Source organism: Adiantum capillus-veneris, chromosome 18 (assembly GCF_014529385.1).
Source record: "Adiantum capillus-veneris isolate H3 chromosome 18, ASM1452938v2, whole genome shotgun sequence".
Classification (NCBI taxonomy): Eukaryota; Viridiplantae; Streptophyta; class Polypodiopsida; order Polypodiales; family Pteridaceae; genus Adiantum; species Adiantum capillus-veneris.
In genome coordinates, this window is record NC_140948.1 from 150,522,204 (window position 1) to 150,534,720 (window position 12,517).

Here is a 12,517-nt window from a genome sequence, read left to right on the forward strand (position 1 = left end):
TTCATGGGCTTCACCAAAGAGCTTCTTCGATTGTAGTGCTTGATCTTGTTTAAGTAGAGTCCTTTGGTAGAGGGGTTCTTTTGGCCAAAACCGGCTTCTTCATATTCTTTGAGGATATTGAAAATGAAAACAAAAGTATGCACATAGAGATAGAAGGAGACACAGACAAAGACAGAGAGACAACATGTAGAGGGTTATGACAGAGATAATGGAAAGTTGAAATTCATGAGTCAAAAGCATCAATGAAAATTCAAAATTCTATATGTAGTGTGTCACAGAGAGAGAGAGAGAGAGAGAGAGACCCAAACCAATTATTGCGCATTGTATTGTTTTCATGAAGAATCCATCTGAATTCTTGCCTATTTCTACGACAAAGGACCATCCTTATTAAGAATAAAGCACATGTCCTAAACCTAACACTAAAGTTTTTGCCAATAGTACATACACCGTACCATGCTTTCACCCATCTGTAAGGGTGCAAAGAGCTACATGCGAAGACGAATGCCTTCCAGTGTGTGCCCCTATCCAGACAGTCAACAAGTGTCCAATTGTACTTGAATATGAGAGAGAGAGAGAGAGAGAGAGAGAGAGAGAGAGAGAGAGAGAGAGAAGAGAGAGAGAGAATATGTATCTTGTTTGTAGAACAAAATTGGAGACTTGAGGACTATACACGTCATTTACCCCAAGTTCAAGAGTAAATGGAATTTGCCTTAACTTACTCAACTAATGGCTCTACTCTTGCAGCTAGGTGTCTATGCCGGATATGATCACTAGGGGCATCATATTTTGTAAGACAAACTTCTTGCAATGGGAGGTGGTAAGAGAAGTCAAGCTCTTGCAACATCTTTTGCACCTCAAGTATGAGCTCAGAGCGTCGAACTTGCCGCTCTGTGCCAGGTGCATTGTAATTGATGGTGTGATTCACTAGCAGCTCCAAGTTCATTTTGTTGTGATTCTCAATCTCCTTCACCAAGAGGTTGAAATCTCTGCTCCAATAGCTTGCCTTCATGGCAATGTATCTACTCAAAAAGGCAATAGAAAAGGATGAGTGTGTGTATGTGTGTGTGTGTGTGTGTGTGTGTGTGTGTGTGTGTGTGTGTGTGAGAGAGAGAGAGAGAGAGAGAGAGAGAGTGTGTGTGTGTGTGTGAGAGAGAGAGAGATTTACTTTGCTATTCGCTCTTTGAGGGTGTTGATCTTGTCGGCGGGCGTGGAGGAATCAATGCAAAATTGGAAGGAGTCGCCCATGTCGGGTGTGCAGTGGTAGTTGAAGATGAACTTGGTGGCCAACAAAGAATTTGGGTACCACAACTTCTCACCATCGTTGCGCATGAACACCGTCGATAGAATGTTCATCTCCTCGACCACCACCTGCAGCATCGATTATTTATTGATGGCTCATTTTTACATAAAAACCTCTCTCTCTCTCTCTCTCTCTCTCTCTCACACACACACACACACACACACACATCTCTCACACACACGCATCAAAAGTGCAGTAGAATCGCAGAAAAGTGTCGTGGATAAAGTACCTGGTTGCCGTCGACCACGCAGCGATCGCCCACGTCGAATGGGTGCATGACGAAGAGGAAGACGATAGCCTCGAACACCGTCTTGCACGTGTTGCCGAAGATGAACACCACCAGCACCAGCTGCGACGAGACCAGCAGCAGCAGGTGCGTGGTGGCGATGCCCAGCACCAGCATGCTGATGATGGCGATGGCCACCCCCACCACCACGTCCACCAGCCTGTGCAGCTTCTTCACCGCTGTCTTCGTGTCGTTTAGTGACAGAGACAAGGCTCTCCTCTCCCTCACCACATGCGCCTGCAGCAGCAACTCGTAAGATCCAGAATGCTAACCTAATTAATAAGGTTGCTGCGCCATATTCAGCTTTTTTGGGACATTACACAACACATTTTACATACTGTTAGCCTGAGAAGGGTGCAGCACAATATTGGTCAGCTACTTCTCCTTGCCCTGTTGCTTTAATATTGGGGATTTCATGTGCTTGTAGCAATTTGCGTTGTGGCATGTGTGTGTGTGTGTGTGTGTGTGTGTGTGTGGGGATGAGAGAGAGAGAGAGAGAGAGAGAGAGAGAGAGAGAGAGACGCACCGCAAACTCTTTCAACGCGCTCTTGGTGATTTTCCCCGTCTCGGTTGCACCTTCAAAGAGGGCCATGGCTTTCTCCACCTCTACTTCTCGCATGAAGCGCAACAGATCATCCTTCACAATGTACCTGTACAACCAAAAAAAGCATGTGACATGCATGAGAAATGTTCCTATTAGATGAGGTCATGATTCCTTGCTAATTAGGTGAGTACCATTGACAGTTGAAATGTACCTTGAACGAGGCTTGGCTACATTCTTGAAGATCCTCCTAGCCACACTTCTGGCCTGCCATTCACTTTCGATCTCCACATCTTGAGACTCATCGAAATTGCCTTGATTGGCCGCACTCTGGTCGATAACTTGCGCAAGCGTGCAAACGCCCCGATACCGCACAAAGTTCATCATTCTCTTCATGTTCCAAGCTGATATGTTCTTTTCATTAAGCCTGTGCAAATGATCAATGCTGATTGCCTCCTCTGGAACACACATTCTCTCCATATTGAAGTTATGCTGGCTTTTTAGCCTCAGCATGCCACTCCTGCCAATCATGCCACTCTTCCCTACACCTCCACCTATCATTCCACTCTTTCCATTGGCCCCTATCAACCCACTTCTTCCAACCCCCAACATGCCACTTCTCTCTAATCCTATCACCCCACTCTTTCCCATCCCTGCCCTATTCATCGTCGGCATGTGTATATAGCCCTTGTTCTTCAGACCATTCTGATTGACGGCCGGTTTGTCGTATTGGTGACCACCATGATATTGATACACATCAGCTCCCAACCTCTTCTCTGGCACCATCTCCTCCGGTATCCTAGCCCCAGCTTTCCTCAAGCCGTCTATCTCGTCAATCAGATTGGCCTCTTCCTCCATCTCCACCAAAGGCGGCCCCGACAACGTCTCTATAACCCATTGTCCAAACAAGGACTCTCTTATCCTCTCAAAGTAAGTGCTCACATGAAATGAAGATGCCAAAACCTTCACACAGAAGATCTTCACTAACCATAGGGCTGCCCCTATAAGAAAGCAATTCAAGATCTTGGTCACCAAGGAAGGCACCTTGCTGTTGGTGGTCTTTTCGAGCTTGGGATCGAATACTAGACGCCAAGCAAGAACAGTGAATGCAAACCAGAGAAAGTTCTGGACACCCTTTCTGAGGCCATAAACAAAGTAGAGCACCCGCTTTCTCAAGAGGAAGTTTCGCTCTAGTATGACGACAAGGATTCTGATAATCCATCCAGAGACGAGCCTACCAGAGAAGATCAAAAACACAAGGAGAACCCACTTCCAGAGAGCCATAGTCCACAAGGGCCTTTGCTTCAATGCTGGGACAGTGAGACTACAAATAAGGCCTGCCATGATGAGGAAGAACAAAACCCATTCAAAAACTCTGAAGAGACTCCACCTTTGCTTTCTGAAGCCTTCAGGCATATCCACATCCTTGAGAGGATCGTCTTCCTCATCGGCATCGGGTTTCCCGATAATCCCTGAATTCTTTATCAGGCCAGATCTCATTGGTCCGGACCGTAGCTGCGCAGATCTGTAATTAGATGGGCCATTCTGCTGCATCAAATTGGGAGGGGGATCAGCCAGCCGCGATCTTGTTTGAAGTCGTGCTAGCGATGACAGCACAGACTTTTGCCTGTTAAAAGCCTCACCATCGTCCTCAGAGCTGTTGTATGCATCATCAGCATCGCTGTCATTGAGAACACCGGCATTACGTTGGTCTGCCACAATGTCTGCTGATTTTGTACCATCCTGGGTGGCTGGATTAAACTGGCCATCCCTAGAAAATGCACCTGTTTCCGCCGAAGTGGCCAGCGGCTTTCCATCATCATGAGGAGCTTCTTTCACATTCGCAGGCTTGAAGGAGATAGCATGGCGTGATGCAGTTTTTGGGGCGGTTGCGGGTGTATCAGCATCGGTGATAGTTTTAGTAGAGCTACATTGTCTTTTTGAAGTACCTGGGGCTTCTTGATCTACTGAACTGATCTTCGTGCTTGGGTTCACTTCATAAATGCTTGCAATATTATTATTGAGAGAGCCATCATCAGCAAGGACTTGAGGGAGCTTCTCCATCATGTCCATGTCCATATCCAGGCACAGGTTCCCGGAAGCAGCTTGCCTTTGAAGAAAGTTTTCAATGAGTTTTGTAGGAGGATCCGAGCTCAGAGGCGAAGCATTAATGTCATCGGGACGCTCACTGCTTGCAGGCGGCATTGCTTGTGATTTCCTCCTCTTCTTGTAGAATGTCTTTATGCTAGACTTTGTTGCAGGTTTAATAGGGGTAGAAACAGAGCTAAGTGGGGCAGTATTACACAATGTTGGGCTGGGTGCAGCAGATTGATGATCTGTGCTTTCTTTCGCCCTGGTGATCCCAGTTGCATCCGGGGGTTGATCAGCTGTACTGGAGGTGGAGAAGGAGAAGTCGGAGTTCTTCGACGGCGCCGAGTCCGGCCCGCCAGCATTAGTGCTCATGATGTCGTTGCTCTGATTGAGAAGATGATCATCCAGTATTGGGCCTGGTTCACTGCAGCAGAGCTCCTCGTCTTCTTCATCAATGGGGACAATCACTTCATAGTGGCCTCTACTTCCAGCAGAGGACCCAGGATTCGTGATATGATGGTATTCTTCTCTGTCGACCATATTGAAAGGAGGCATAATTCTGTAGAAATGAAAGGCGCGAGCAGGTAGAGATTACCAAATGTATTGTACTGTATTCTTGGTAGTGAGCTCGTGAATATGGTGGTGAGAAAATGCGGCTGCTCGCTGAGTCGCTGGCTATATTGAGCTGGTGGGTTGGCGTAGATTTTAGGGAGAGCGCGCTGCAAAAGACCGGGGGCACCGCCAGCTCGGGTGGTTGGACACCTCGCACTCGCCGATTTGCGCCAGCTAAAGGCGCGCCAGGCCGGCGTTCGCGGCCCTCTTTTGATGTAAAAAATCAGTACCGAAACTATAAACCTAGATTTTCCAAGGCCCAACTACAAATAAGGCCACGTTTCAAGCTTGTTTGGAGAAGGGCACATGCTCGTAAATCCACAGCCCCATATCGCCTTTCACATTTTGTGTTGTTAGAGCTGGGTCGCACCCAATGTGAGGAGGGGGATTGGCAAGAAGGGGATTGGCAAGAAGAATCTTTCCAACTAAAGTAATTGCACATTTTCCTCCAGGTTTGTAGAAACACTGTTGTTGTTCCCTTAGTACCTTGAAAAAGCTTGGTATTTTGCTATTTTTGAGCAAAAACTTCTCTCCTCCTGATTTCACGAAGAGTTTCATCCAATAGAGAGCCTCCAATACAGCTTCATTCTCTCCAGCTTCTTGCATTGACTTGCAAATGCTTTTGGGTGCGACCTCTTGTTATCCTCCTCTCCGCTCTCCCTGCTCACACATGGTGTGACTCGGCTCTCACTACTGATAACTCTAAAACAATCCCTTGAAAATGTAAGGAGTGCCCAAAGCACCCCTTGTATCATAGAATCGCCATTTGACCCACTACAACACCTTTTGAAAGTGCACTTATAGGATGTTGTATTCACTAAACTCGTGCCGTATTACAACATGTTGCAAGTCGATATGTGCTACAGGTCTAATATATGGGTCTTCTCCTTCAAACCAAGAGGGCCCTCAAGCTGTTGGCCCTCCAAGCTGCAAGGCCTAAGGGGGGTGTCCTCTTAGTAGTTTAGAATCAAATCTTTTGACTCTACTGAATTTCTTAATCTACAACGTGACTCAAATCTTACAGCGCTTTCACAAACATCTGGAGACAAAAGAGCAACTTGTAAAGTAGCAAATAGAAAAGCTCCAACTCAGGGGACAAACAAAAGTTTGTTTCACAAACAAAGTTGTGGGCGCTCACTATAAGAGGTCACTTGAATTCCAGCGCCACATTACCAGCGTCACTGACGGGCCTTAGTGTTATGCGCTAACCTACAAGCAAGATTAGCACCTCCGCCGACGTGTATCGCAGTAGATTTGTGAGAGATGGTGAAGAGGAGAGCTTGAGATGTGGCAAGAACTAAGAGAAATGCGCAGAGAAAGCTCGCGGTTTCGATTTTTGCAGGTACCGACGATACAGCTATCGGTACAACCGTCAGTTCAGTCATCCGAAGGGGCGTCGGAATGCACATTCGCGCTGCCATCAGAAGAGGCGTCAGAAATTTGAAAATGAATTTTTAAAAAAAAACTTAGCTCCCTCCATAAATACACACACATATACCGACACGATTGTTTTCATGTTTACTTGTAGATTTAGGGTTTAGGGTTTAACTTTGTGTTTGTGTGTGAGCTTTTGCAAGTTCCATGACTTTTACAACAACTTTCATTGCTCAAATAGGATGAATGTGAGTGCTCAAACCTTTAAATACATATTAAGTTTATTTAAATTACTTTGTATATTAAGAAAAGAAAATTTCATGCTTTAAACTTTCAATGCTTTAAAAAAAATTAGGATTTGTTATATGAAATTTCATTTTAAATTATGAAAAAAATTTGTTTAAGTTTATGAAAAATTCTTGTTTTGAAGAATTTTTTTATTGAATTATGTAGTTGATGGGGTTTATGTTTTAGGTTAAGTTTAGGTTATAAGTTAAGCTAGATTAGGTTAGGTTACGTTAAGTTAAGCTACGTTGTTATATTAGGTTATACGTTGAGTTAGGTTAGGTTATCTTATACATTAGGTTAGATTAAGTTACGCTACATTAGGTTAAGTTATATTAGGTTAGGTTAGCTTAGGTTAGGTTAAGCTACGTTAAGTTAGGTTAGGTTATCTTACATGTTAGGTTAGGTTAAGTTAATCTACGTTATGTTATGTTACGTTAGGTTAGGTAAAGCTACAATAGGTTAAGTTAAGTTAAGCTACGTTCGACAATACGGCAAGCTGTAGAGCTTACCCACAGCGCATATTAAAAACAACACAAGGTGATCCGTTCGTCAATACGGCAAGCCATAAAGCTTACCCACAACACATATGCATTGTGGACAAGCTCTATGGCTTTCCGTATTGCCAACGGCTCGCCATTGTGTTTTTTATATGTCTGCGAGCGGTTTTCAAGTCCTAAAATAGCACCATGGCGAGCCGTTTGGCAATACGGCAAGCCATAGATCTTGCTTACAATGCATATGCATTGTGGGCAAGCTTTATGGCTTGCCGTATTGCCAAACGGCTCGGCATGGTGTTGTCTATATGTTTGCGAGAGATTTTCAAGCGCTAAATTTACCTCGTGCCCCTAAAAACAACACAATGGCGATCCGTTTGGCAATACGGCAAGCCATAAATCTTGCCCACAAGGCGTATGCATTGTGGGCAAGCTCTATGACTTGCCATATTGCCAACGGCTTGCCATGGTGTTGTCTAGATATCTGCAAGCGGTTTTCAGGCCATAAAATCGCTTCGCAACTCTAAAACAACACAATGGTCAGTCGTTTGCCAAATTGGCAAGCCATAGAGCTTGCCCACATTGCATATGCATTGGTGGGCAAGCTGTATGGCTTGTCGTTTTGCTAAACGCTTCACCATTGTGTTGTTTTTATGTTAAGTTATGTTTAAGTTATATGTTAAGTGAGATTATAGGTTAGGTTAGAGCTATCGAAGGCATAATAGTCGAGAAAATACAAACGGACTGTGAATATGACTCGTGTACTTCTAAAAACGCAAACGGACTAGGTTAGGTTATAGGTTAGGTAGATGTTATAAGTGAGGTTACATTAAGTTAAGTTAGGTATAGGTTTTATGTTAGGTAGATTATAGGTTAGGTTAGAGATAGCGTCAAATTAATAGTAGAAAAAACGCAATCGGACTTCGAAGATGAGTCGTGTACTTCTAAAAACGCAAACGGACTTTGGTTAGGTTAAGTTATACGTTAGGTAGATGTTATAAGATAGATTACATTAAGTTAGGTTAGGTATAGGTTTTACATTATGTTAGATTATTGTAAACATGTAGTAGTGTTAGTGTGTATACACGCTTCACCAGGGGCACTTTTCTCCCACTGGGTTTTTTTCCCTAGACATCTGGTGTGAAAGGACACCTTATCTCTTAGGGTCTCATATAAGCTTTGTAGCTCTGAGTTTGTATATACTCTATTATTCTAATACAGAGAGAGAGAGAGACTACAGAGATCTCATACGTAAGCTCTGTGTCTTCTCCTTCTCCATCTTCTTCCTACTCTGAGTTGTTGTCTTCCTTCTGTTTTCTGTTTCATCATCTTCAACAATTGGTATCAGAGCAAGGTGATTTTCAGAGCCTCTACTTGCGTTTTCGCGTCCGCGTGCGCAATCGCAGTTTTCAGGCAGTTTTCGGAAAATTTGCTCGTGGGAGCATCCTCGACGTTCCGGGAGTATTCTCAGTAGGTGACTTGGGGTTTTACCCCCCTTTTGAAGCCGTTCGAGCCCTCATAATTTTGTTTTGAGCAGCGTAGCAGAAGTTACTTTTCGGAGGCATTTAGATCAAGAGGGTGTGCTTTTTGACAGATTTTCTTCAGATAAACAGTTCTTTTGGGAAGCAACTTGTCTTAGCTTTGTGCTGAGATTTTGTGTAGAGTTTTGCTTGCATTAGAGAGGAGATTTGTGAATCTCTTGGAGGTTCTTTTGCTCTCTTGTGTGCATCCACAGTATGGCTCAATCTACGGAGAAAGAGATTTTTGGTGCGTTTACATCCGAAGACAAATTGGATGGTACCAACTATTCTCTTTGGTCTTTTATGGCCAAAAATGTTTTGGTTGGTAAAGGATTGTGGGATTATGTATCTGGAGATGAAGTTCGTCCAGTTAGCATTGCACCTGCCATGCCTGGTCGTGGTGCAGCTGTTGGTGCAGGACCCTCACCAGTCACTCCAGAGCAAAAGAAATGGGATACTAAAGATGCACAAGCTATGGATGTGATTGCCTTAACCACAAAGAGGACAATCACACCACATATCAGATCTTGCAGAACTTCTAAGGATACTTGGGACACTCTACAAGCTATGTTTGGAGGAAGAAACGCTGCCAAAATAGAGTTTTTGAAGAAACAACTTAACAAAATACAGATGGACAAAGGTGACGATATCGTTGAGCATCTTACAAAAATCAGGGATCTTAAAGAGAAATTGCTTAGCATTGATGAAGTGATTCCAGAGAAGGACTTGGTTTCCAAAACACTCAATTCACTACCACCATCTTATTTGACTTTTCAGACTTCTTTGACTCTGTCTTTGCGAGCTAATCCTGAGCCTCTTCATTTTGAAGAGCTAGTGGCTTTGCTATTGCAGGAGGATCAATCACGTAAGAACAAGTCTTTACAGGTGGATGGTATGGATCGTGCTCTTGTTGTACGTAACAAAAACAAGGGTAAAGAGAGTGCTCATCACTCCAAGTCTAGTGGTGCAGGACAGTCTTCAGAGAAGTCTAAAGGTGATTCCGACAAGTCCAAGAAGAAAGGTAAATGTCACTATTGCAAGAAACCTGGTCACTACATTAGTGAGTGTAAAAAGCGAATTTCTAAAGAAAAGAAGAAAGAGTCAAGTTTGGTTGTTTCAACTTCTGGTGATTCCTCTACAGCTAAAGAAGAGTCTGCAAACTTTGTGCAGGATTCTTATGCTTTCTTAGTATATTCAGATTTTTCTGCTTACAGTGTTGACGAGACACAAATGATTTGGTACTTTGATAGTGGTGCATCCAGGAATATTACTTCAAGGAAGGATTTGTTTTTGGATGCAGCTCCAGCAAGAAAGAAGGTGACATGTGCAAATAATGCTTCTTATCCAATCAAAGACGTTGGTAAGATTTTGATTACCATTTCAGATGGTTCAGATTTATGCTTGCCAGATGTCTTATATGTTCCAGGGATCAAGAAGAATTTGTTGTCTGTATCCTCTCTTACAAAAAATGGTCTTCGGGTCATTTTTGAGGATGACAGATGTGTTGTACGAGATCGAGAGAATGGTTATTCTCTTATCACTACAGGTATGCTGGAAAATGGACTATTTGTGCTAGATCGTTATGAAAAGCAAATTTAGGTATGTATTGCAGAAACAAAGACTCAGGCCATGCAGGATGCTGAGTTGTGGCATGCTAGATTTGGGCATGTTGGTTATGGCAATTTGATGACTTTACAACGTCATAATATGGTGCATGATTTGTCTTTATTAGAGATGCCACCAAAACATGTATGTGAAGGTTGCGTTCTTGGAAAGATGCACAAATTTGCATTTTCGCAGGATGGTTCAGTTAAAGGGACACGAAAGTTGCAGCTTGTACACAGTGATGTATGTGGTCCTATGAGGACGCCATCTTTGAGAAACAGCCTTTATTTTGTGACCTTCATTGATGACTTTTCTGGGTGTATCCACTCAAAGCAAAGTCAGATGTGTTTGCAATTTTTCAACATTATGTCGCCATGGTTGAAAATGAAACAGGTTGCAAAGTACAGACTCTTCGTACCGATTGAGGAGGTGAATACATGTCACGTGCATTTAAGGATTTTTTGGGAAAGAAAGGCATTAAACACCAATGCACTATGCCATACACACCACAACAGAATGGTGTTGCAGAAAGGAAGAATAGGTCTTTAATGGAGACGGCTAGATGTATGCTCAAGGCTAAGAGTTTGCCTCATAAGCTATGGATGGAAGGAGTTGCTTGTGCAGCACATGTTTTGAACAGGTGTCCTACTCGTGCCTTGAAGACCATTACTCCATATGAAGCTTGGTATGACAGAAAACCTTCAGTCAATTATCTTCGTGTTTTTGGTCGTCTTGCTTATGCTCACATCCCTCAGCAGTTACGTGGGAAGCTTGATGATAAGGCAATCAAATGTATATTTGTGGGGTACAGTAGCGGAAGTAAAGGTTATAGACTTTACAACCCTGCTACAAAAAAGATTTTTGAAAGTCGTGATGTAATTTTTTCAGAAACTACTGCTCAACCTATGGTTGCTTTTGATGTACCTCATATGCAGACACATGATGTATTTGAAGGTTTACTTCCTTCTTTTGTGGAGAATCAAGAATCACAACAGGTTGATAATCTTGATCAATCTTTTGATCATCATGTGACACCTCATGATGTAGAGGAAATTGGGCATGAAGAGCAAGAAGTTCTTAGGGAAGAAAGAACCTTGCCTAAATGGGTTCAAAAAACTTTGCAGGATAGCAAGTTGGATGCACCGTTGCCACGAAAAACACGTGTTGGTACTACTTTTGGCAGAGAGCAAGTAGATTTGGCTTGCTTTAGCACTCTTTGTGATGCAGATGAGCCTGATTCATTTGAACAAGCTTTAGAGTGTATTCAGTGGAAAGATGCTATGCAGCAAGAAATTGATTCTATTCATAAGAATCATACATGGGTCTAGTGGACTTGCCTACAGGTAAAAAGCCTATTGGTACAAAGTGGGTATTTAAGGTAAAAAGGAACCAAGATGGTACTGTTGATAGGTACAAAGCAAGGCTTGTGGCAAAAGGCTATGCGCAGCAGAAAGGCATAGATTATGATGAAACCTTTGCTCCTACTTCTCATGCGTCCACAGTTAGATCACTAGTTGCAATTGCTGCTCATCATGGTTGGAAAGTGCATCAGTTGGATATCAAAACTTCTTTTTTGAATGGTGATTTGCAAGAAGAAGTTTATATAAGTCAACCAAGTGGTTTTGTAGTAAAAGTTCAAGAGCAAAAGGTATGTAGATTGCGTAAAGCTTTGTATGGTCTTAAACAGGCTCCAAGAGTATGGTATGAGAAGATACATACCTATTTGATTGGTCAAGGATTTCAGAATAGTCCAACAGAAAGTACTTTGTATGTCAAAAAGAGAGATGGAGTTCTCATTATGCTAACACTTTATGTGGATGATATGCTTCTTACAGGCAATACTGCAGATGAAATTGAAGCGTTTAAAGATGCTTTGAGAAAAACCTTTGAGATGTCTGATCTTGGTTTGCTACATTATTACTTGGGTATTCAGTTTGTGCAATCAGAGGATGGCATATACATGTTGCAGGCAAAATATTTGCATAAAATTTTGGACAAGTTTGGTATGCAAAATTGTAAACCAATCTCTACACCCGTAGAAATTGGATCAAAGTTGAGCATGCACGATGTTGGAGAACCTTTTGATGTACATACTTATGCAGCAGTGATTGGTTGCTTGATATATTTGGCAAGCAACACTCGTCCAGACATTCAATTTGGGGTTTCACAAGCAAGCAGATTTATGCACAGCCCATGTATGCATCATTGGCAGGCTGTGGAGCGCATACTTCGTTACCTTTCAGGTACCCCTAATCTTTCCATGTTCTTTCCAAGGGGGGATATGTATGGAAACCACATTTCTATGCAGCTTCTTGGTTACAGCGATTCAGATTGGGCTGGTGATTTTGACACACGACATTCCACAAGTGGGAATTGTTTTTTCTTGGGAAATGCATGTATATCTTG

The 12,517-nt window shown here is 42.9% G+C and overlaps 1 protein-coding gene across 1 annotated transcript; it reads right to left on the reverse strand.

Annotated features, from left to right (window-relative positions):
- Positions 1–615: 615 nt before the first annotated feature.
- On the reverse strand, positions 616–5,292 carry LOC147436640 (mechanosensitive ion channel protein 6-like). Its single transcript, XM_086488202.1, has 5 exons — positions 2,342–5,292; positions 2,113–2,236; positions 1,530–1,823; positions 1,166–1,368; positions 616–1,019 (listed from the first exon to the last, which is right to left on the reverse strand). Exons 1-5 carry the CDS (start codon positions 4,771–4,773, stop codon positions 716–718), a joined length of 3,357 nt encoding a protein of 1,118 aa, XP_086344328.1. The 5' UTR covers positions 4,774–5,292; the 3' UTR covers positions 616–715.
- Between the last annotated feature and the right edge of the window lie 7,225 nt (positions 5,293–12,517).

What these genes read in the sequence shown, in the direction of transcription:
- LOC147436640 (XM_086488202.1), bottom strand. Translation starts at nt 4,773, where the DNA reads ATGCCTCCTTTCAATATGGTCGACAGAGAAGAATACCATCATATCACG. An exon ending in GTAGCCAAGCCTCGTTCAAG is followed by an intron (nt 2,237 to 2,341) that starts GTACATTTCAAC and finishes TTGGTTGTACAG; the next exon opens with GTACATTGTGAAGGATGATC. An exon ending in GCGCGTTGAAAGAGTTTGCG is followed by an intron (nt 1,824 to 2,112) that starts GTGCGTCTCTCT and finishes TTGCTGCTGCAG; the next exon opens with GCGCATGTGGTGAGGGAGAG.